The 26,085-nt window shown below is 44.7% G+C and overlaps 1 protein-coding gene across 2 annotated transcripts in view; it reads right to left on the bottom strand.

Moving 5' to 3' along the window:
- LOC129869442 (myomegalin-like) overlaps nucleotides 1-25,115 on the bottom strand; it is a 139,527-nt gene extending 114,412 nt beyond the window's left edge. Inside the window, exons 1-3 of one of the 2 annotated variants that reach the window (XM_055943862.1) lie at nucleotides 24,590-25,115; nucleotides 9,981-10,033; nucleotides 6,296-6,369 (exon numbers count right to left, since the gene is read on the bottom strand). In XM_055943862.1, the coding sequence (XP_055799837.1) occupies nucleotides 6,296-6,369; nucleotides 9,981-10,033; nucleotides 24,590-24,627 (165 nt within the window). In that variant the 5' untranslated portion in view covers nucleotides 24,628-25,115. Of the gene's footprint in view, nucleotides 1-6,295; nucleotides 6,370-9,980; nucleotides 10,034-15,435; nucleotides 15,740-24,589 lie in introns of those variants that run through there. The other variant, XM_055943863.1, reaches the window with a different exon arrangement.
- Nucleotides 25,116-26,085: the final 970 nt, after the last annotated feature.

The following is a 26,085-nucleotide window of genomic DNA, read 5'->3' as shown; positions in this document are numbered from 1 at the left end:
TGGTCAACGTCTCAACCAAATATTACCCAATTATCCACGTTGAAATTATGTAGTGTGCCCAGTGGAGTGACTGGTGGGGTGATTGGTCAGATTTATTGAGTATATTATACTGATTGGTCAGGCTGACTTAACTGTGTAGGCTATGTGGTTTTCTGTCTCTCTAACCCTGGTAAAGGAGGTTCACTTTATTGTACAGTAATTGCAGGCTCCAGCCAGCCACTAACTACCAGAGCGATTCAGAAAAATACATTTATCTTTTTTCTAGTTTTTTTTGTTTGTAATCATTTCCATATGATTCACTGGCATGGAGGGATATGTTTAAATGTATGACATAAATATCCTCTCTCTGAGTTTGAAAACACACACACACACACACACACAAACACATTGTGTGGTGCAGTGCCTACAACTGTTGTAAAGCTGATTTCTCGCTCACGCTGCCATGTCGTGTCTGTAACAGGATAGACATGGTATAGGATAACACAACAACAACACAACAACAACATAAGGTACACAACAACACAACAACAACATAAGGTACACAACAACAACAACAACACAACAACAACATAAGGTACACAACAACAACATAAGGTACACAACAACAACACAACAACATAAGGTACACAACAACAACAACAACACAACAACAACATAAGGTACACAACAACAACACAACAACATAAGGTACACAACAACAACATAAGGTACACAACAACAACATAAGGTACACAACAACAACACAACAACATAAGGTACACAACAACAACACAACAACAACACAACAACATAAGGTACAGAACAGCAACACAACAACACAAGGTACACAATAACAACAACACAACAACATAAATAACAGATCAACAACAATACTACAACAACAACACAACAACATAAGGAACAGAACAACAACACAACAACAACAAAATGTATGCAACAACAACACAACAACACAAGGTACACAATAACAACAACACAACAACATAAATAACAGATCAACAACAATACTACAACAACAACACAACAACATAAGGAACAGAACAACAACACAACAACAACAAAATGTATGCAACAACAACACAACAACACAAGGTACACAATAACAACACCAACAACAACACAAGGTACACAATAACAACACCAACACAACACAAGGTACACAACAACAACACAAGGTACACAACAACAACATAAGGTACACAACAACAATAACAACAACACAACAACATAAAAAATAGAACAAAAACAATAACAACAACACAACAACATAAGAAACAGAACAACAACACAACAACAACAAAATGTATGCAACAACAACACAACACAAGGTACACAACAACAACACAAGGTACACAACAACAACACAAGGTACACAACAACAACACAAGGTACACAACAACAACACAAGGTACACAACAACAACACAAGGTACACAACAACAATAACAACAACACAACAACATAAAAAATAAAACAAAAACAATAACAACAACACAACAAACATTGAACAACAACACAACAAACACTGAACAACAACACTCCAATCCTTATCAGAGTTTTACAGCACACGGGTATTCAGGATCAACATTTTACAACCAAGCTACATTTCTATTTCAGTTATGTCCTCTTCCATTATGGGAGTGAGGAGGCAGATTAATGCAAGTCAACATCCCCCATGACCGACGGCTTGATCAACTCAATATGGCGTCTCTGACCCACTGGAGAGGAACACAGATTTAAAGCTCTAGCCTGGGAACTATTAAATAGACCTCTCTCTCTCTCTCTCGCGCTCTCTCTCCCTCTCTCTCTCCCTCCCTCCCCTGGGTCTCCCCTCCAAACACTCACATGCAAATGAATAAATAACAGCAGTTATTAACAGATAGTGGTGCTAATATTATTACTATGGGAGGTAGCATGTATATGAGATTGGAGGTCATTAGTCTGTCTGTCTGTCTGTCTGTCTGTCTGTTTGTCTGTCTGTCTGTATGTATGTATGTGTGTGTGTGTGTCTGTGAGAGGAGAGAAGAGAGCTAACTATCCTTAGAGAGAGGATGTGGCACCAGATCAGCAGGAAGGTGAGTTGTAGTCTCTAGGTATTGATCCTTTACCACTCAGCCAGAGTGCTGCTGCTGTTACTGCTGTTCCAGAGAAACATGATCCATCTGTCCTACGTATAAACACCAGTTACCAAGGGCAACCAGGGCTGAGATCCACATTGATGTTTGAATGAAGGCATACATAGATTACTGTGTACATGAAGACTGTAGTGGTGGGATGATTTAAAGGGAGGTCTGGTCAATCAGGACACAGACAGACAGCATTAATACACTACCAACACTACCAACACTACCAACACTACCAAAGAGAATATATTTTCCATTGTCATTCAAGATCAGATTAAAAGAACTACTCATGTAATCAGTTGTATACTGTAACTATGAAGGTTCACTCATAACATTCATACTGTCTACTGAACAATAACCCTTCAAGCAGAAACAACCTACTAATTCCTGATGCATCCCCTCCTGCTACAGCTCAAGGTTATGGTCATCGGAACTAGAGAGTTGTGCTTTAGGCTCGAGAATATTATCAATGAGAACGTATCTCCTTACTGAGCTATGTTGTAACAACAGTATTACTTTAGTACTGTTAAAAGTATTACAGTGTGTTATTCTCTTGGTGTTTTACAGCATTATAATGAGCAGATAAACTGGAGGAACAGGCTTCATGAAGCAATGGGTTACCATCCAACAGCTTGGGGGCTAGCTAGTCAGAGAACACTGACCTATTTTCAGACAGCAAACAAAAACTACAGCAAGAGAGAGACAGACAGACAGACAGACAGACAGACAGACAGACAGACAGACAGAGCGAGAGAGCGAGAGAGCGAGAGAGCGAGAGAGAGAGAGAGAGAGAGAGAGAGAGAGAGAGAGAGAGAGAGAGAGAGAGAGAGAGAGAGAGAGAGAGAGAGAGAGAGAGAGAGAGAGAGAGAGAGAGCGAGAGAGCGAGAGAGCGAGAGAGAGAGAGAGAGAGAGAGTTGGGTACCTCTCTGGGTAGGTAGGTAGCTAGGTCTCTCTGGGTGGGTTTGTGTGGGTGTATGGTAGACAGACTGTATATGACTGCCACGCCACTCTACAGTAATTGTACTTTGACAGACCTTTGACAGAATGTGGCATTTGAGTATGGTACTCTCAGACTAAGGGCAAAATAACAGATTAGCAATTGTAATTTGTCCTGAGGTTTTAATGGCCTAAATTATACCCAATCCCCCCCTCTTAAGATCAATTGAAGTGTTTCTGTGGTCGGTTTGAATTCACATTTATAGGCAGGCATATGCTTTCAATTTCTCAAATGGACTAATATAGGCTATTTGAGAAAGGGTATTTTATTTTTTGACTTTCCCCCCCTGAAACCTCAGGATTGCAGTTCAGCGATGTTTGACAGTTAAATGGTGGTCTGGCAGGTTCATGTTTCTTTGAGCTAGCGGAGGGAAGATTGAATCTTTAAACTGACACATATGTGGAAAGAGGACAAATGTACGCACACACTGAAGACACAGCGTTCTGTAACCTGGATCCGTTTAAGACTGCCACACTAGGACAGCAGCACTGGTCTGTTTAGAGGGGAAAAGTCCCATTCATTTCACCAGAGATACTATCATATTAACAGCACTTCCACCTATCTATGAAAATACATAGAGACAAAGAGGAACAGATTAAACCTGCCATTACTGTGACTGACTTTATTAATCAGTGGTTTCCCTTGGTTACCATTTTGCATATGACAATTCATACAAATAAAACCCCAACGGTGGAGACGACCATCTTGACAACCCTTGGTATACAAAATCCATTCTGACCACTCAGAGAATATAATACAGGATTTGCTATCTAGGCTATTTCATGAAATTACAATCCCTGGATCTGAAATTTGTCCACACTTTTCTCTGTCCCTACTTTTCTCTCTTCCAGTTGGAATTCGGTACCAGTGTGTGTCTAGCCTGAGACTGAGATAGCCTTGTTCTTCTCCCAGTGACTGGCTCTGTATCTGCATAGTGTGACTCATCCTCTCCCCTCTAGGGAGCAGCCAGCCAGTCAGTCATCCTCTCCCCTCTAGGGAGCAGCCAGCCAGTCACAGTCATCCTCTCCCCTCTAGGGAGCAGCCAGCCAGTCACAGTCATCCTCTCCCCTCTAGGGAGCAGCCAGCCAGTCACAGTCATCCTCTCCCCTCTAGGGAGCAGCCAGCCAGTCACAGTCATCCTCTCCCCTCAGGGAGAAGCCAGCCAGTCACAGTCATCCTCTCCCCTCTAGGGAGCAGCCAGCCAGTCACAGTCATCCTCTCCCCTCTAGGGAGCAGCCAGCCAGTCACAGTCATCCTCTCCCCTCTAGGGAGCAGCCAGCCAGTCACAGTCATCCTCTCCCCTCTAGGGAGCAGCCAGTCAGTCACAGTCATCCTCTCCCCTCAGGGAGAAGCCAGCCAGTCACAGTCATCCTCTCCCTTCTAGGGAGCAGCCAGCCAGTCACAGTCATCCTCTCCCCTCAGGGAGAAGCCAGCCAGTCACAGTCATCCTCTCCCCTCTAGGGAGCAGCCAGCCAGTCACAGTCATCCACTCCCCTCTAGGGAGCAGCCAGCCAGTCACAGTCATCCTCTCCCCTCTAGGGAGCAGCCAGCCAGTCACAGTCATCCTCTCCCCTCAGGGAGCAGCCAGCCAGTCACAGTCATCCTCTCCCCTCAGGGAGCAGCCAGCCAGTCACAGTCATCCTCTCCCCTCTATGGAGCTGCTCTATGGAGCAGACAGCTAGTCACAGGCAGCAGACTTCGAAGGAAGCTGGCTTCGCCTCCAGAGACAACACACGGGATCAGCCAGTTCAGACAGACTTCGAAGGATTCACCTAATTCACTGGCTGAGCACTAGAGAAGAGAAACCAACCTTCCCCCTCCACAACCATACCCACCACTAGAGGAGAGAAACCAACCTTCTCCCTCCACAACCATACCCACCACTAGAGGAGAGAAACCAACCTTCTCCCTCCACAACCATACCCACCACTAGAGGAGAGAAACCAACCTTCTCCCTCCACAACCATACCCACCACTAGAGGAGAGAAACCAACCTTCTCCCTCCACAACCATCCCCACCACTAGAGGAGAGAAACCAACCTTCTCCCTCCACAACCATACCCACCACTAGAGGAGAGAAACCAACCTTCTCCCTCCACAACCATACCCACCACTAGAGGAGAGAAACCAACCTTCTCCCTCAACAACCATCCCATCCAAAACTGTCCAAATGAATGGAGCTGATGTGTAGCCTAGCAAACTTGATAACGGCCCTCGCTGATGGCCTGTTACTCAGCACTCTATTGATCCTCTAATCACTCTCTAAACATTTCATGATTGAATTTGAATAATCTGAACAATGAGGACAATTGGTGATGTGAGTTGTAAATTCCGTTCATGGTAGAAATAGTTTTAGTTACTTAGCACCGTGGTCCTGGAATTCTCTCCTGAACATTTTAAAATGTGATTTTCTAGTTTCGTTGGTGGAGTTTAAACACTTGATCGATGTATATATCATAGAAGAGTCTAATTGTTTTTAGGTCAGCTGTTTTTAGTCAAGATGTTTGTGTTTTTAATGTAAAATGTTTTTGTTGTACTGTATGTGTGTTTATAGTTTTGTTTAATGTTGTGTTAGTGTATGTAAGTTGTTTTGTCTGAAGCTTTGTTCACCCTGCTGCCATTGGACCAGGTCTCTCTTGGAAAATAGATATTATCTCAATAAGAAAAACCCTGTATAAATATAGGTCAAATTAAAAAAATTGCCACCACTAGAGGAGAGGGAAACCAATCTTCTCCCTCTACAACCATACCCACCACTTACTGTATAGTACACCACAGCTGCACAGCTGCACAGTGTCACAAACACAAAATCATTTAGATTTCCATACATACATCATGTCTCTGTCTGAATGTGTTTGTGTGTTTGAGTGACTTTGTGCATGTGGGTTATTTACAGTACAGGTCTAGGTGGCCGACATGCAGGCAGGGTAAGGTGAGGAGAGAGAATTATGGGGATTGGGGGAAGCCACACGAGACTGGAATATCTTTGACTCATATAGTCAGAGGTTCAGTTACCACATAATCATCCCCAACACACCAAAACACATATTAACAGACAACCCAGACAGGCCTGAACACCTCTCTCTCCCACTGACTACCACACAGACAGCGTCAGACTAATTAACATTGCTGAACCAGAGACCATAGGAAGAGGAGAGAAGATGACAACACCTTACCTGTTCAAACTCTCTGAGGCTGTGGGTCTGGAGTGGAGGAGAAGGGCCTTGCTCTGTCTCATCACACGAAACATCTAGAAAAAGGAAACCGTTAAAAGTAACTGTCCAGTGACAATCTCACTTTTAAAAGTTTATATTCTGTTAACTCATACCCCAAAAATGTTGTTGACTCATCATATACGCGTACATGGCCAAAGCAAAAAATTGGAGGAAAAACACTGAAAAAACCCAGCTCAAAATTGTATCTCAAACAAAAAATGCTTGCTATTTCCTCATTGAGGATGATGTTATTCCCCTGAGGAGGATGAGCGGGCCAATCAGCGGTCTAGATGAGAATGAGCTGGCCAATCAGCGGTCTAGATGAGGATTAGCTGGCCAATCGGCCGTCAGTAATCCCATCCAAAACTGTCCAAATGAATGGAGCCGATGGGTAGCCTAGCAAACTTGATAACGGCCCTCGCTGATGGCCTGTTACTCAGCACTCTATTGTCCCTCTAATCACTCTCTAAACATTTCATGATTGAATTTGAATAATCTGAACAATGAGGACAAATGTTGATAGGAGTTGTAGATTCCGTTCCGAAATGGACATAGGAAAGCCCCTGACCCATATTGCATAAATACATTTCTTAAAACCCGTTCCGAAGGGACCTAAGGACAACCAGACCTGTCCCGTATGGACTCAGTCGGGTCATCGTCCAGTCTTATCCGAGTGAGGGAAGCAGCAGAAAAGCCAATTGTTTGGCTACTTTTTTAACCAGAGTTTAGGAGGAAGGGCGAGAGAGGCACAGAGCGAGCAGCCATAGGCTACAGCGAACGGCGGAGGGGCCTTGTGTGCGTGTGTGTGTGTGTGTGTGTGTGTGTGTGTGTGTGTGTGTGTGTGTGTGTGTGTGTGTGTGTGTGTGTGTGTGTGTGTGTGTGTGTGTGTGTGTGTGTGTGTGTGTGTGTGTGTGTGTGACAGACAGGTTCAGGCAGGCATGCAGGCAACACTCAGCTTGGAGCAGGTACAGAAAGAGAAAGAGACAGCAACCACTGTTAATTCGGACTAGACTAACTTCTTGCTAGTCATTTATAATCCCATCGATTACATATCACCTGTCTTGACTGCATCAAACCGAGAGAAGCTAGCTAACTAGGCTAATTGAGGCTAGCCGTAACATTACTGCGCTTCTCACGTCCTACAGTTAGCTACACAAAACAACAGCTCCATTCAGATTATAAACAGCAGCCTAACTGTTGGCTTTTGGTCGTTGTAGCATTTCACTTTTAATCCTGTTATTTTAATTCCATCTTCCATTGATTAGATATCTCCTAACTTCCTTGCCAAAGAAACAGAGCTCTCTCTCTCCCCCCCCCCCCCTTGCGGGAAGTGTAAGCAAGAGAGCGAATGCCTTTTTTGCGACTTTTTCCAGATCATCAATGTAGAGTTCTGTAGATTTCTAGAACATTCTAGGTTTGTAAGCCTATCACAACTTCATAAATAAACAACATGTAATGTGATTCTACTTTTTATGTTCCAAAGGCACACATCAGCAGCTTGTATGCGTGGAAGATGCTAAACGTGTTTATGTTAATTAATGGTCAATTAGCGTGAGACCGGCAGTCATTTGCATGGATAACGCTTTTTCGAAGCGTTTTTGGATTTTCAAAACCAAAAAATCTGAGATTGATTGAATCCGGGCCATAGTAACAGCAAGGAGCTCAGTCTCATTAAAGCCCTATTGCTGTTTGATATATACAGTAGGCTATGTCACCCCTAGGCCCTGCTTAGCCAACTTGGTAGGGTCTAATACAGCTGAAACGGCTGGGGAATGAGCATAGGGAGGCCTTATGCCAAACTTCTCCTCAAAACTACTAAATGCAAGGAACATTCCCAGAAGAACCACACAGGGATACAATAATGTGTGTTTTATTCTTTGGGGGGGGGGGGGGGGGGGGGGTTGAGGAGGTTAGGACCCAGGGGGCTTTAATCACAGAACCATTGGCAGAGCTGAAACTTCTGACAGTTCTTTAAAATCACGGCAGGAAGCTCATTACAGATTATTAAAGAGCTGTGCGTCAAGTAACGTGTAGGCTAGGCTACAGAAGATGTGTCCTGGACCTGTGTCTGGTGTTTAACTGCTGATACACAGGCCAGTTTACTGTACGGGAAATTACACAACACACGTATGAATGAAGCAAGCACCGTGCCAAACACACAGGAACCGGGGGGGCACATTCAAACACACAGGAACCGGGGGGGCACATTCAAACACACAGGAACCGGGGGGGCACATTCAAACACACAGGAACCGGGGGGCCACATTCAAACACACAGGAACCGGGGGGCACATTCAAACACACAGGAACCGGGGGGGCACATTCAAACACACAGGAACCGGGGGGGCACATTCAAACACACAGGAACAGCGGCCGGGGGGCACATTCAAACACACAGGAACAGCGGCCGGGGGGCACATTCAAACACACAGGAACCGGGGGGGCACATTCAAACACACAGGAACCGGGGGGGCACATTCAAACACACAGGAACCGGGGGGGCACATTCAAACACACAGGAACAGCGGCCGGGGGGCACATTCAAACACACAGGAACCGGGGGGGCACATTCAAACACACAGGAACCGGGGGGGCACATTCAAACACACAGGAACCGGGGGGGCACATTCAAACACACAGGAACCGGGGGGGCACATTCAAACACACAGGAACCGGGGGGGCACATTCAAACACACAGGAACCGGGGGGGCACATTCAAACACACAGGAACCGGGGGGGCACATTCAAACACACAGGAACCGGGGGGGCACATTCAAACACACAGGAACCGGGGGGGCACATTCAAACACACAGGAACCGGGGGGGCACATTCAAACACACAGGAACCGGGGGGGCACATTCAAACACACAGGAACCGGGGGGGCACATTCAAACACACAGGAACCGGGGGGCCACATTCAAACACACAGGAACCGGGGGGGCACATTCAAACACACAGGAACCGGGGGGGCACATTCAAACACAGAGGCATTACATGGTAAGTCAGTAGCAGCTGAATGGTTTAAACAAGTCCTTGTACGGGCTGATGGGAGGGGTTGGGATAATGAAGTGAGAAGTGCGTCATCAAACAGGACGGGAGAAGAAGAACAGGATCAGAACAAATGATATACCTAGAGACCAGATAGGGGGGGGGGGGGGAGAAGGACAGAGTCAGAACAAATGATATACCTAGAGACCAGATAGGGGGGGGGGGGGGGGGGGAGAATGACAAAGTCAGAACAAAGACCAGATAGGGGGGGGGGGGAGAATGACAGAGTCAGAACAAATGATATACCTAGAGACCAGATAGGTGGGGGGGAGAATGACAGAGTCAGAACAAATTATATACCTAGAGACCAGATAGGGGGGGGGGGGGGGGAGAAGGACAAAGTCAGAACAAATGATATACCTAGAGACCAGATAGGGGGGGGGAGAGAATGACAGAGTCAGAACAAATGATATACCTAGAGACCAGATAGGGGGGGGGGGGGGGACAAGGACAGAGTCAGAACAAATGATATACCTAGAGACCAGATCCAGATAGGGGGGGGGGGAGAATGACAGAGTCAGAACAAATTATATACCTAGAGACCAGATAGGGGGGAGGGGGGGGGGGGGGGGACAGTCAGTGTGAATCCCCACTCACCAGTCATGTGTCCTACATTCTTGGGCTGGGCCTGCCGATCACCAGCACAGTGCCTGGAACACGAGAGAGGTTTAAGTCAAACACACACATACACATTGGCTACCATCAACTCACATAGTTAGCACATCCAATAGACCGGGAAATAGTGTGACTCCCAATCTCCCATACAAAACATATGAGTTTTGCTAAAACTGTTTGAGCTGAGTAGAGAGCCAGCCATTTTTTCCTGGTCAGGTTATGTGGTCAGGAACAAGTCCTGTGCCTACTCCCTATTTATGAAAAATTATGAAAATATTAGCTTGAATGAATGGAGTTTAAACTATGTGGAACAGTGAGCGATGGAGTGTAGACGTTGTCACTGCCCTGTTAGAGACACAGTGTTCCTATTCACACAGCAGTGATGGAAAGTAACTGTGGTCAGAGACGGGACAGGCTGAAGTCACTCCATCCATCCCACCACACATCACCTGACCCTCTGATTCACCAAGGCTGCATCCCAAATAGCACCCTATTCCATTTATAGTGTATTACTTTAAACCAGTTCACTATATAGGGAATATGGTGCCATTTAGGACTCAGACCCAGTCTCTTTATGTCTCCTGAAGCATCATCTGTTTATCTGTCTGTCTGTTTGTTTGTGTCTGTTTACCTGTCTGTCTGTTTACCTGTCTGTCTGTTTATCGGTCTGTCTGTTTACCTGTCTGTCTGTCTGTCTGTCTGTCTGTCTGTCTGTCTGTTTTTGAGTCTGTCTTTGGTGGTAACTAAGGTAACGTTCCATGATGGGCCGGCCTTAAACTAAGGATCTGAGTTTTTCCTGAGCACATCTCTTGACCACAAGACATGATGTGACTTGTCAGGTCATACGGTCCTGAAAAGCTCTCAGAGCTAAGAAGCAGAACGTTTTATTAGGCTCTGGTTAAAGCACCTGCTAAAACTAGTCAACATCCAACTGCAACCCAACCAAACAAACTGGGCTGATGTGTTTTTATACAAGCACATACTGACTAAACCACACATTCATAAATATAAGGGTATTTATTTTTCACCTTTATTTAACCAGGTAGGCTGGTTAAAGATAAAGGTAGCCTGGCCAAGATAAAGCACAGCAGTTGGACACATACAACAACACAGAGTTACACATGGAATAAACAAACATACAGTCAATAATACATTATAAAAAAGACAAGTCTATATACAGTGAGTGCAAATGAGGTAAGATAAGGGAGGTGAGGCAATAAATAGGCCATGGTGGCAAAGTAATTACAATATACCAATTAACCCCTAAAATGGTAGATGTGCAGAAGATGAATGTGCAAGTAGAGATATTGGGGTGCAAAGGAGCAAGGGTTAAGGAGCTATCAGAGCTATCAGAGCTGTCAGAGATATCAGAGCTATCAGAGATATCAGAGATATCATAGCTGTCAGCTATCAGAGCTGTCAGAGTTGTCAGAGATATCATAGATATCAGAGCTATCAGAGCTGTCAGAGATATCATAGATATCAGAGCTATCAGAGATATCATAGCTGTCAGAGCTATCAGAGCTGTCAGAGCTGTCAGAGATATCATAGATATCAGAGCTATCAGAGCTGTCAGAGATATCAGAGATATCAGAGCTATCAGAGCTGTCAGAGATATCATAGATATCAGAGTTATCAGAGATATCATAGATATCAGAGCTATCAGAGCTGTCAGAGATATCATAGATATCAGAGCTGTCAGAGACATCAGAGCTATCAGAGCTGTCAGAGATATCAGAGCTATCAGAGATATCATAGATATTAGAGCTATCAGAGCTGTCAGAGATATCAGAGCTATCAGAGCTGTCAGAGATATCATAGATATCAGAGCTATCAGAGCTATCAGAGTTATCAGAGCTATCAGAGCTGTCAGAGATATCATAGATATTAGAGCTATCAGAGCTGTCAGAGATATCAGAGCTATCAGAGCTATCAGAGCTGTCAGAGATATCATAGATATCAGAGCTATCAGAGCTATCAGAGTTATCAGAGCTATCAGAGCTGTCAGAGATATCATAGATATTAGAGCTATCAGAGCTGTCAGAGATATCAGAGCTATCAGAGCTATCAGAGCTATCAGAGCTGTCAGAGATATCATAGATATCAGAGCTATCAGAGCTATCAGAGCTATCAGAGCTGTCAGAGATATCATAGATATTAGAGCTATCAGAGCTATCAGAGATATCAGAGCTATCAGAGCTATCAGAGCTGTCAGAGATATCATAAATATCAGAGCTATCAGAGCTATCAGAGTTATCAGAGCTATCAGAGCTGTCAGAGATATCATAGATATTAAAGCTATCAGAGCTGTCAGAGATATCAGAGCTATCAGAGCTATCAGAGCTATCAGAGCTATCAGAGCTGTCAGAGATATCAGAGCTATCAGAGCTATCAGAGTTATCAGAGATATCATAGATATCAGAGCTATCAGAGCTGTCAGAGATATCAGAGCTATCAGAGCTATCAGAGCTATCAGAGCTATCAGAGCTATCAGAGATATCATAGATATTAGAGCTATCAGATCTGTCAGAGATATCATAGATATCAGAGCTATCAGAGCTATCAGAGCTATCAGAGCTATCAGAGCTGTCAGAGATATCATAGATATTAGAGCTATCAGAGCTATCAGAGATATCAGAGCTATCAGAGCTATCAGAGCTATCAGAGCTGTCAGAGATATCATAAATATCAGAGCTATCAGAGCTATCAGAGCTGTCAGAGATATCATAGATACTAAAGCTATCAGAGCTGTCAGAGCTATCAGAGCTATCAGAGCTATCAGAGCTATCAGAGCTGTCAGAGATATCATAGATATCAGAGCTATCAGAGCTATCAGAGTTATCAGAGCTATCAGAGCTGTCAGAGATATCATAGATATTAGAGCTATCAGAGCTGTCAGAGATATCAGAGCTATCAGAGCTATCAGAGCTGTCAGAGATATCATAGATATCAGAGCTATCAGAGCTATTAGAGCTATCAGAGCTGTCAGAGATATCATAGATATTAGAGCTATCAGAGCTATCAGAGATATCAGAGCTATCAGAGCTATCAGAGCTGTCAGAGATATCATAGATACTAAAGCTATCAGAGCTGTCAGAGCTATCAGAGCTATCAGAGCTATCAGAGCTATCAGAGCTGTCAGAGATATCAGAGCTATCAGAGCTATCAGAGTTATCAGAGATATCATAGATATCAGAGCTATCAGAGCTGTCAGAGATATCAGAGCTATCAGAGCTATCAGAGCTATCAGAGATATCAGAGATATCATAGATATTAGAGCTATCAGATCTGTCAGAGATATCATAGATATCAGAGCTGTCAGAGATATCATAGATATCAGAGCTGTCAGAGATATCATAGATATCAGAGCTGTCAGAGATATCATAGATATCGGAGCTATCAGAGATATCAGAGCTGTCAGAGATATCATAGATATCGGAGCTATCAGAGATATCATAGCTATCAGAGCTATCAGAGCTGTCAGCATGTTGCCAGAACATCTCACAGAAACACCAGTGCTCATAGTATAATCAACAGGGATCATTTGGTCAAACACAAGAGGCCTGGCCACACATTAGTTTTAAACAATCCTTTAACTGACTGAAGAGGCTTGTAAACAACAACACTCTGAGTGAGTAAGGATCACATGGACACAGTGGATGACATCACTAGAGACTGATACCAGTAACAGTGGATGACATCACCAGAGGCTGATACCAGTAACAGTGGATGACATCACCAGAGGCTGATACCAGTAACAGTGGATGACATCACAAGAGGCTGATACCAGTAACAGTGGATGACATCACCAGAGGCTGATACCAGTAACAGTGGATGACATCACCAGAGGCTGATACCAGTAACAGTGGATGACACCACCAGAGGCTGATACCAGTAACAGTGGATGACATCACCAGAGGCTGATACCAGTAACAGTGGATGACATCACTAGAGGCTGATACCAGTAACAGTGGATGACATCAGCAGAGGCTGATACCAGTAACAGTGGATGACATCACTAGAGGCTGATACCAGTAACAGTGGATAACATCAGCAGAGGCTGATACCAGTAACAGTGGATGACATCACTAGAGGCTGATACCAGTAACAGTTGCTGACATCACTAGAGGCTGATACCAGTAACAGTGGATGACATCACCAGAGGCTGATACCAGTAACAGTGGATGACATCACTAGAGGCTGATACCAGTAACAGTGGATGACATCACAAGAGGCTGATACCAGTAACAGTGGCTGACATCACTAGAGGCTGATACTAGTAACAGTGGATGACATCACCAGAGGCAAAATAACAAAGTAGAAAAAACAAAAGCGAACAGTTCTGTCAGGCAACAAAACAACTAAACAGAAAATAACTACCCACAAAACCTAACGGAAAAGGACAACTTATATATGATCCCCAATCAGAAACAACGATTGACAGCTGCCTCTGATTGGGAACCACACAAACATAGAAATAAAGAAACTAGAATGCCCACCCTAGTCGGAGTCCCCGGAGTCCCCGGCGACGATCCACGGTCCGGTTCCACGGAAGCGGAGGGATCAGCGAGCTGAGCGGGGTCTACGCCCCGAACCGGAGCCGCCGCCGAGGCTAGTAGCCCACCCGGACCCTCCCCCATGGAGTCAGGTTTTGCGGCCGGAGTCCGCACCTTTAGGGGAGGGTACTGTCACGCCCTGACCTTAGAGAGACTTTTTATTTCTTTATTTGGTTAGGTCGGGGTGTGATTTGGGTGGGAATTCTAGTTTGTCTATTTCTTTGTTGGCCGGGTATGGTTCCCAATCAGAGGCAGCTGTCTATCGTTGTCTCTGATTGGGGATCATACTTAGACAGCCTTTTTTCCACCTTTAGTTTGTGGGATCTTGTTTTTGTGTAGTGCCTGTGTGTCACGCCCTGGCCATAGAGAGGCTTGTATTATCTATTTTGATTAGGCCAGGGTGTGACTAGGGTGGGCATTCTAGTTTCTTTATTTCTATGTTTGTGTGGTTCCCAATCAGAGGCAGCTGTCTATTGTTGTCTCTGATTGGGGATCATATATAAGTTGTCCTTTTTGTTGGGTTTTGTGGGTAGTTATTTTCTGTTTAGCTGTTATGTTGCCTGACAGAACTGTTTGCCTTCGTTTTTTCTACTTTGTTATTTTGTTGCGGTGTTCAGTTTGACAGTACAAAATAATACACTTTTGACAAAATTTAATACGCTATAAATTAATTTGTTCAAATACTTATGACACCTTAAAATGGTGGGACTATAAATAAAGTGCAATAATTTCTAAACGGTAAAACAGATATGTATGAAAATACCCTTAAATACTATCGCCTCATATAAAACATTTGATCTCAAATCCAAAATGCTGAGTACAGAGACTAATTAAAAGTTTAAGCTTCACTGTATATCGTCGGCAACACTTGAATACCTTACCTGCCCCTGTACAGAAATCCACTCATCTCCAGTCCGAACCAACCAACCAACCGTTCACAGTATATCAAAATAAAACAGACTCAAAAAGCGAAAAGGGGTTTCCCAAGCAGAGGACTGAAACTGCAGGGTTTCCCATCGTTTTCCTCCAGACTGGTAGTATCTCCTCAAAGGTCACTTCAGTTCAGTTGAGCTCAGTAAGGTCCTCCTCAGTCCTGTTCCAGTCCAAAAGACTAGAGACTAGAGACAAGCAGTTTGGCCTCACAGATCCCTGAGGACAGAGGGCTCCAGCCTGTCATTTGACGTGGCAGGCCGGCCAGAGAGAGACAGGGTTCCAGCCAAACACAGAGGTCCTCTTTACACACACACACATACACACACACACACTGGGAGGAGAAGTGGTAAACAGCACAGGAGCAAAGGTACACACAGACTTAGAGAGAGAGGAAGAAGGAGAGAGTGTATGTGTGCTTCAGCATGAAAGACAGATCTGTTCCAACACACACCCCAAGAAACAGGCATTTCAGTGTGTTCAGTGTGTGTGTGTGTGTGTGTGTGTGTGTGTGTGTGTGTGTGTGTGTGTGTGTGTGTGTGTGTGTGCGTGCGTGCGTGCGTGCGTGCGTGTGTGTGTGTGTGACAGACAGACAGGTTCAGACAGGCTTGCAGGCAACAGGTAATCATGATATTATCTCCTCTTCAACTGAAAACAGTGATCGCTGGATTTGTCACAGCAAGTCATGCACACACAGACCACCGATCTGCGGGGTTGCTCTATAGAAACCATCACTATAAAAACCATCACAATAGAAACCTATAACTGTAGAAACCTATCACTGTAGAAACCTATAACTATAGAAACCTTAGATAACACTGGTGGAAAAACCACCAATGTATTGTTGGCCTCGTGTCTTTTATCACAGACACAAAGCTATGCTTGTCTCTGAGCACACTAAGAAGACGGAAAGAAGACAAATACATCAGAGGGTGAACGCCATTCCATGGAAATGTTTGATCAAAACATTAGGGTGTGATGATGGAGTAGCTGTACAGAGGAGGAAAACTGTTTGAAGGTATGAATGAGTCAGAGAGTCAGAGAGCTTTAGAAATATCACTCTGTTTTCAGAAGACACTCCCAAATCCCTGAAATACCAGATGTAGACGTTCTCATGTCCACTCTCTGTAGGAGGCAGAAAGGACTTGGCAGTCAGATTAGATTATAGATATTATTGAAAAAACTCTCTCTGTCATACACACATACTCTCCCTCCTCTCCCATCCCTCTCTCTCGCCCTCCTCCCACCCCATCCCTCTCTCTCGCCCTCCTCCCACCCCATCCCTCTCTCTCTACTCTCCCACCCCCATCCCTCTCTCTCTCCCTGCTCTCCCACCCCATCCCTCTCTCTCTCTACTCTCCCACCCCATCCCTTTCTCTCCCCCTCCTCTCCCAACCCCATCCCTCTCTCCCGCCCTCCTCTCCCACCCCATCCCTCTCTCTCGCACTTCTCTCCCACCCTATCCATCTCTCTCTCCCCCCTCTCCCACCCCCATCCATCTCTCTCTCCCTCCTCTCCCACCCCCATCCCTCTCTCTCTCCCTGCTCTCCCACCCCATCCCTCTCTCTCCCTCCTCTCCCACCCTATCCCTCTCTCTCGCCCTCCTCTCCCACCCTCACCCCTCTCTCTCGCCCTCCTCTCCCACCCCATCCCTCTCTCTCGCCCTTCTCTCCCACACCATCCCTCTCTCTCGCACTCCTCTCCCACGCATCCATCTCTCTCTCCCTCCTCTCCCATCCCTCTCTCTCTCCCTCCTCTCCCACCCCATCCCTCTCTCTCGCCCTCCTCTCCCACCCCATCCCTCTCTCTCTCTCTCCCTCCTCTCCCACCCCATCCCTCTCTCTCTCCCTCCTCTCCCACTCCCATCCCTCTCTCTCGCACTCCCACGCACCCCTCTCTCTCAGCCTCCTCTCCCACCCCATCCCTCTCTCTCTCTCTCCCTCCTCTCCCACCCCCATCCCTTTCTCTCACACTCCTCTCCCACCCCACCCCATCCCTCTCTCTCTCCCTCCTCTCTGAGGCGTCTAACCAGTTTAGTGTGGAACAAAACAGGGGATGCGAGGAGGTTCTAGCCTGCAGGCTCGGCAGGCTCGAGATAGCTATGCCCCTGCAGCACTGCCGGTATGTACAGTGAAGAAGAAGAAAAATATTGGGTTTTAAGTGTTTTTGTGCTGTGCTGTTACCACGTTACATGACAATCAAAACACCTCACTATAATAATAATAACAATACTAATAACAATACTTTGGTGGGAGGTCTTCCTGAGACACCCTCGGCGAGAGGGGTCACGGCTAGAGTCAGCCATTATCAGCGGTGGCCATGGAGCAATTAGTTTTAAGGGCCTTGCTCAAGTGAACATCGACAGATTTTTCATCAACTATTAATTTCATCCCAATCTTGGTTCCACTCCCTGTCTGAGGTGTTTCTGCTGACCATGTGTCTCTGAGAAGACTCCAGACCAGTTCTGGCCAAGAGGGAAGGTGTGAAAGACCACTAAAACATGATTGGTCACTGCACTGATCTGTCGACAGAGAGGGAGGAAGAGAGCGGAAGGGAGAGAGAGGGAGAGATGGAGAGAGAAGGAGGGAGAATGAGAGGGAGAGAGAGAGAGAGAGAGGGAGAGAGGGAGAGGGAGGGAGGGAGAGAGAGAGGGAGAGGGAGGGAGAGGGAGAGTGAGAGGGAGGGAGAGAGGGGGAGAATGAGAGGGGGAGAGAGAGAGTGAGGGAGAGAGGGAGAGGGAGGGAGGGAGGGAGAGAGAGAGGGAGGGAGAGGGAGGGAGAGAGAGAGAGGGAGAGTGGTAGAGAGACAAAGAGAGAGACAGAGAGAGAGAGAGCAGGGAGAGGGAGGGAGAGAGAGAGCGAGGGAGAGAGAGAGAGGGAGAGAGAGTGGTAGAGAGACAAAGAGAGAGACAGAGAGAGAGCGGGGAAGAAAGAGTGAGAGCAAGAGTGAGAGCAAGGAGAGCAAATGGCTGTTCCACTGGATGTCATAAGGTGAATGCACCAATTTGTAAGTCGCTCTGGATAAGAGCGTCTGCTAAATGACTTAAATGTAATGTAAATGTCTTTCTGACGATACTGCAACAAGGACTTTTCTCTCTCTTTCTACCTCCTCCCCCTCTCTCTCCCCCTTTCCTTCCCTCCTCCTCCTCCCCTCATCATCTCCCCTACTGTGTTTAAACAGCTGCCCTGAACCAGCTGCTATGACAGCAGCCCACTGACAGACAGAAAACCTTGAGTCACCAAAAGGTTCCAGAAAAAGAACAACTTCCTCTTCTAGAAGCTAAGCTGTGTGGACTCAGAGAGGCACTGTAATGGAAAACAACAGTCTGGAGCAAAGCCATACTACTATTCTATATATGGCTCTGGTCTGGACCATAGAAATATAATGACATTATATTCTATATCATTCCATGTCTATGTGCTGGACAGTGCTATACCAGTACCATTGTCATCTAGCATTGTTAGACGCAACACACACACACACACGCACACGCACACGCACACACACACACACACACACACACACACACACACACACACACACACACACACACACACACACACACACACACACACACACACTTCTCTGGTCTGAGGAGAGTAGATAATATGCCTCTCTGAGTTCCGTTCAGTCTGGCCGTCTGTAGTGACTGAAGCCAGACAGGCGATGGCTCTCTAGTGTAGAGCCTGATGATTAGAAACAGCTAAAGCTAAGCCTGTTATGCTGGTACCTTCTCTGTGTTGTAAGAGGAGGAGATGACTGACAGGACCTCGGATCAATGGAGACACTCCATAAAATAAAATAAGTCCTGTATCTCTCAACACATTCATGAAAATAGTCATGGCCTTGAAAACTTACAGTTGTTTACTGGACACTATTCCAACTAAACTACTGAAAGAGCTACTTCCTGTGCTTGGTCCTCCTATGTTGAACATAATAAACGTCTCCATATCCTCCAGATGTGTACCAAACTCACTAAAAGTGCCTATAATAAAGACTCTCCTGAAAAAGCCATCCGGAAAATTTAAAAAACGATCGGCCTATATCGAATCGGCCTATATCGAATCGGGCTATATCGAATCGGCCTATATCGAACCCACCCAAAAAAATGTAAAAATCTGTTGCTTGGCAATTCATTGCCTTCCTAAAGACAAATAATGTATACAAAACATTCCAGTCTGGTTTTAAACCCCATCATAGCACTGAGACAGCACTCGTGAAGGTGGTAAATGACCTTATAACGGCGTCAGACCAAGGCTCTGCATCTGTTGTCGTTGCTCCTAGACCTTAGCGACATTTTCAATCACCACATTCTTTTGGAGAGATTGGAAACCCTAATTGGTATACGCGGACAAGTTCTTGCCTGTTTAAGATTTGATTTGTCAGAAAGATATCAGTTTGTCTCTGTGGATGGTTTTTCCTCTGACAAATCAATGGTGAGTTTCTGTGTTTCTCAAGTTTCCGTTTTAGGACCAATATTGTTTTCACCATATATTCACCTCTTGGTGATGTCATTCTGAAACACAATGTCAACTTTCACTGCTGCGCAGAGAACACACAGCCTTCCCAGAATCCTGTGGATGGAGGCAAATGTTTTACTTTTAAACTCGGACAAAACAGAGAGGCTAGTTCTAGGTCTCAAGAAACAAAAAGATCAGTGGATCTGACAATGAATCTACAGTCGTCTCTTTTGTACAGTCGTCTCAAATAAAACTGTGAAGGACCTCAGCGTTACTCTGGACCCTGATCTCTCTTTTGACGAACATATCAAAAATATTTCAAGAGTAGCTTTTATCCATCTTAGTAACATTGCAAAAAATCTGAATATTTTTGTCAATGTAATGCTCGTCTTTCTCCTCATCTGAAGAGGAGCAAGGATCGGACCAATATGCAGTGTAGTTTAAAGACATAATCACGTTTATTTAAACGAAGACGAAAAACACTTGAACAAACTACAAAATAACAAATGATGTGAACAGACCTGAACTTGAGAACAAAACACATGAACAGGACGGAACACACGAACGAACGAAACGAAACAGTCCCGTGTGGTACAAACACTGACACAGGAACAATCACCCACAAACAAACAGTGAGAACAGCCTACCTTAATATGGTTCTCCATCAGAGGAAACGTAAAACACCTGCCCCTAATTGAGAACCATATCAGGCTAATACATTGAACCCAACATAGAAACACATAACATAGAATGCCCACCCCAACTCACGCCCTGACCATACTAAACAAAGACAAAATAAAGGAAATAAGGTCAGGAACGTGACAGTCAAATAATTATGCAGAAAAGCTAATCCATGCTTTTGTCACTTCAACATTATATTACAGCAATGCTCTACTACCCGCATAAAGCACTAAATAAACTTCAGTTAATGCTAAATACGGCTGCTAGAATCCTGACTAGAACCAAAAAATGTGATCATATTACTTCAGTGCTAGCCTCTCTACACTGGCTTCCTGTTAAGGCAAGGGCTGATTTCAAGGTTTTACTGCTAACCTACAAAGAATTACATGGACTTGCTCCTACCTGTCTTTCCAATTTGGTCCTGCCGTACTTACCTACACGTACGCTACGGTCACAAGACGCAGGCCTCCTTATTGTCCCTAGAATTTCTAAGCAAACAGCTGGAGGCAGGGCTTTCTCCTATAGATCTCCATTTTTATTTATTGGTCTGCCTAACCATGTGAGAGACGCAGACTCAGTCTCAACCTTTAAGTCTTTAATGAAGACTCATCTCTTCAGTAGGTCCTATGACTGAGTGTAGTCTGGCCCAGGAGAGAAAAGGTGAACATCAAGGCACTGAAGCAACGAACCCCCCTTGCTGTTTCTGCATGGCCGGCTCCCCTGTCTCCACTGGGATTCACTGCTTCTGACCCTATTACAGGGTCTGAGTCACTGGTTTGCTTGTGCTCTCCCATGCCGTCCCTAGGAGGGGTGCATCACGTGGTGCCAGTTTTTTTTATCAATATACTCAACTTGAGTGAGTTGAGTCACTGACGTGATCTTCCTGTCCGGTTTTTCGCGCTCTCTCAGGCTTGTGTGGTAGAGGAGATCTTCGTGGGCTATACTCAGCCTTGTCTCAGGGTAGTAAGATAGTGGTTAGTGCTTTGGCAAAGTGGGTGAGGTCATATCCTGCCTGGTTGGCCCTGTCCAGGGTCTAACATTGGACAGGGCCACAGGGCCACAGTTTCCCCCGACCCCCCCTGTCTCAGTCTCCAGTGTCTATGTTGCAATAGTATATATGTTGGGGGGCTAAGGTCAGTCTGTCCTATCTGGTGTAATTTTCCTCTTATATGGTGTCCTGTGTGATCTTAGGTATGTTGCCTCTAATCCTCTCAACTCTCTCACTCTCTCTCCCCTTGCAGAGGACCTGAGCCCTAGGACCATGCCTCAGGACTACCTGGCCTGACGACTCCGGGCTGTCCCCGTCCCCAGTCCACCTGGTCGTGCTGCTGATCCAGTTTCTGCTGTTCTGCCTGCTGCTATGGAACCTTGACCTGTTCAATTAACTTTCTACCTTGTCCTGGACCTGCTGTTTCGACCCTCTCTCTCACTCTCTCTCTCTCTCTCCCTACCACACATGCTGTCTCGACCTCTGAATGCTCAGCTATGAAAAGTCAACTGACATTTACTTCTGAGGTGCTGACCTGTTGCACCCTCTATAAACACTGTGATTATTATTTGACCCTACCGCTCATCTATGAACATTTGAACATCTTGAAGAACGATCTGGCTTTAATGGCCATGTACTCTTATAATCTCCACCCAGCACAGCAGATGAGGACTAGCCACCCCTAAGAGACTAGTTCCTCTCTAGGTTTCTTCCTAGGTTCCTGCCTTTCTAGGGAGTTTTTCCTTGCCACTGTACTTCTACATCTGCATTGCTTGCTCATTGGGATTTTAAGCTGTTTCTCTGTACTTTGTAACTACTGCTGATGTAAAAAGGCTTTATAAATACACTTGATTGATTGACGTTGCACCAGCCTACTGTCCAATTAACTGTCACGTTTTGACAAGCTGTTAATGAGAGTCTTTAACACTTTCAATGTGTGCAGCTCCATACAGCTGTCATGGGTAAGCTTGATATGATGACAACAAGTGTACAACAACAAGGTTTGCCTCAATATTAGCCAGCTGTCAAAATACAAGTGTAGCCATTTTTATTGCTGTATCACTAAGTTCAATAAGTATTTAAGGGTTTTATCAAGGCAAATGGTGCCTAATTTGAAGAATCTCAAATATAACATATATTTTGATTTGATTAACACTTTTTTGGTTACTGGTTACTACATGATTACATATGTGTTATTTCATAGTTTTGATGTCTTCACTATTATTCTACAAAAATACTTGAATGAGTACAGTAGGTACTGTTCAATCACTACCGTTCAAAAGTTTGGGGTCACTTAGACATGCCTTTGTTTTTGAAAGAAAAGCACATGTTTTTGCCCATTAAAATAACATCAAATTGATCAGAAATACAGTGTAGACATTGTTAATGTTGTAAATGACTATTGTAGCTGGAAACGGCAGATTTTTTATGGAATATCTACATAGGCGTACAGAGGCCCATTATCAGCAACCATCACTCCTGTGTTCCAATGACACGTTGTGTCAGCTAATCCAATTTGATCATTTTAAAAGGCTAATTGATCATTAGAACACCCTTTTGCAATTATATTAGCACAGCTGAAAACTGTTGTGCTGATTAATGAAGCAATAAAACTGCCCTTCTTTAGACTAGTTGAGTATCTGGAGCATCAGCATTTGTGGATTCGATTACAGGCTCAAAATGGCCAGAAACAAAGGACTTTCTTCTGAAAATCGTCAGTCTATTCTTGTTCGCAGAAATTAAGGCTATTCCATGTGAGAAATTGCCAAGAAACTGAAGATCTCGTACAACGCCGTGTACTACTCCCTTTACAGAACAGCTCAAACTGGTTCTAACAAGAATAGAAAGAGGAGTGGGAGGCCCCGGTGCACAACTGAGCAAGAGGACAAGTACATTAGAGTTTCTAGTTTGAGAAACAGACGTCTCACAAGTCCTCAACTGGCAGCTTCATTAAATAGTACCCGCAAAACACCAGTCTCAACGTCAACAGTGAAGAGGCGACTGCGGAATGCTGGCCTTCTAGGCAGAGTTCCTTTGTCCAGTGTCTGTGTTATTTTGCCCATCTTAATCTTGATGACAGTTATCACATATATACCCTACTATAATGGCTCTATGGCATCTGTAAGGATAAGAGAAGCATGCAGTAGATAGGCTGGTAGCACAGGAGGTTGGTGGCCCCTTCATAGGTGATATTGATAATGTCTGGAGCGGAATGAGTGTAATGCTATCAAATTCACATCTTTCCAGCCTTCCTTATGAGCCACCCTCCCATCGCAACCTCCTGTGGCTGGTAAAGCTGGCCAGCCAGCATGCATTTTCTTCTGGGTTCAGAGATTAGCTGCTAGAGGGCCAGACCAGGTCCAAATACATCAGCGATCTGATGGCCAGGGGTTAGACAAACAGACAGTACCCCTGTTCCTAAAATTCTTCTAGTACTGATAAGACCACTGAATACACATTACACCACTAGTACAGCATGACCTGAGTGTTTCAGCTCAATGTGTTGGTTTGTGCTATTGCTGACAGAGGCCACTCATAATCATGTTGATGAATCACCTACAGCATCTTATGATGTAAATGAATGTAACATATATTCTTTTGAATAGCTCCAGTGCAGGCTACCCTTTTAGACTAGAGCAAGGAATGGAATGACTGAAAACTATGTTCAGAGATAGATTGTAGCTGTCAACTTAACATATTGCTTTTAAAACGTCAATAATTCCACCAGGAAATACTCAACATTCTGTAGTAGAGCTTTCAAATCTGCCCACCACAGGGACACAATCCTCTATGTACTGTTGATATATTAGGATAACATTATTGTTCTGCATATTTTCAGTGCAAAATGTATTATGTTCAAAAGCAAAATTTTGCATGAAGGAAAAGAATTGCAATGGATTCAGAGATGACTTTAATGCATGGGTGGTTCTGCTCATTTGAATCATCAAGAACATGTGACAAACATCGCCTACATACCTTTCAACAATACTGTCTTCTGATTCTATCCAATCCATACTGATGTATCACTGGGGAATCCTAGCCCCTCGCCGAAATCCGTTATTATCATCCAACCGTCAATCCGTTAGTCCGAATCTCTCTGAGAAGATCCCGAATACCTCACGGAGTCTGCGAAATGTTGTTCAAACGCGCCTGGCTGATGCTCTCGTGTTGTTGTCATTATTCGGTAGCTGCCAGAGCCCCCCACCGTCCCAAAAAAAATCCGTCTGATTTCGCACGCATCAGATGCGCTCCTTCTCCGCTGTGCATGTGTACGGATATCAAAGGAAGCCGAAACTCACGCTGAGGCCCCAAGAGCACCATTCACCCACCAGTGAGCACCCCTGCGCGCATTGCACAGCACACCCACGAGAGTCAAAATAATCAGATGGTTGTTCAAATATGACTTAACACTATATTGAAATGAAACGCTATAATAACAGTAGGCCTGTGGTATTTTATATTGGAGTAGGACTAGGCCTGATGTATGGCTTCCTAGTAAGTTCATTTGAGTCTATACGCTATTAATGCTCTGCTCAGTGTTCCTATGCCTGCCCTTGCATTCACAGAATGCACTGCATCAATAATGTCATAGACCGAAGGCAACACCAATATGTACAGTCGGTTGTGTGTGGAGGCCGGGAGCGGAATGGATGTGGGGTTTTTATCGCATTAATTGTAGTCTACAGGAAATACACCACAGAGTAATTACCATTACACAGGAACCAGGTCAGTTGGTCAGTCATCTGCATACGGGAACTTATGCTGCGTTCATAATCAAGCGGGAAGGTGGTAATTACTAGTTGTCAAGTCGTAAATAACGAGTTGGTTGCATTCACATTTTGAAATGGGAAATACCATCAAACATGGAGGTAATTAGGCTTGTAATTGTTTAGCTATATTTCGCCCATAAAAAGTTGTCTATATCCAAATCTGATTTCACTTTCTAAATCAAAAGGAAGATGAACAGAATACATTTTGTATCAACAATTTGTATTTCTTTCTTACCATAAACAACAACCACTGAAGATGCAGCCATGCCTACTGTCTTTTTTTGTTGAAAATGATGTCAGAGAGTTGCAAGTGAGAAACTCTGAGTTTCCCACTAGTAATTACCAGTTGGAGGGGCTTTCAAGTGGATTTTTGCACAGTCCTATGCTGGATTTTACGAAATTACGAGATTTTATGAGCGCAGCATCAGATAGAGGTTTTCTGCATATTGAAGTGGGACCAACTGTGTTCAAACCCAGGTCGCCTACACGCCACATGACTGTTAGCATACTGCTCTGAAGTCTAGGAATTAGCTCAAGGAGATAATTCAAGGCTTTATGTGAGCATGATTCAATGAACCAGCTCCATTACAGAAGCAAAGATATGTGTTGTGTTTTACTGCTATCATTGACATTAACTAGAGTTACACACAACATACTGCAAATGTTTAATTGGTTAACATTGAAGGATGTTGCAAGCCTTTC

This window comes from Salvelinus fontinalis, chromosome 14 (genome assembly GCF_029448725.1).
Source record: "Salvelinus fontinalis isolate EN_2023a chromosome 14, ASM2944872v1, whole genome shotgun sequence".
Lineage (NCBI taxonomy): Eukaryota > Metazoa > Chordata > Actinopteri > Salmoniformes > Salmonidae > Salvelinus > Salvelinus fontinalis.
The sequence above is the reverse complement of the archived record's forward strand: the minus strand, read 5'-3'. Positions and strand labels throughout refer to the sequence as shown.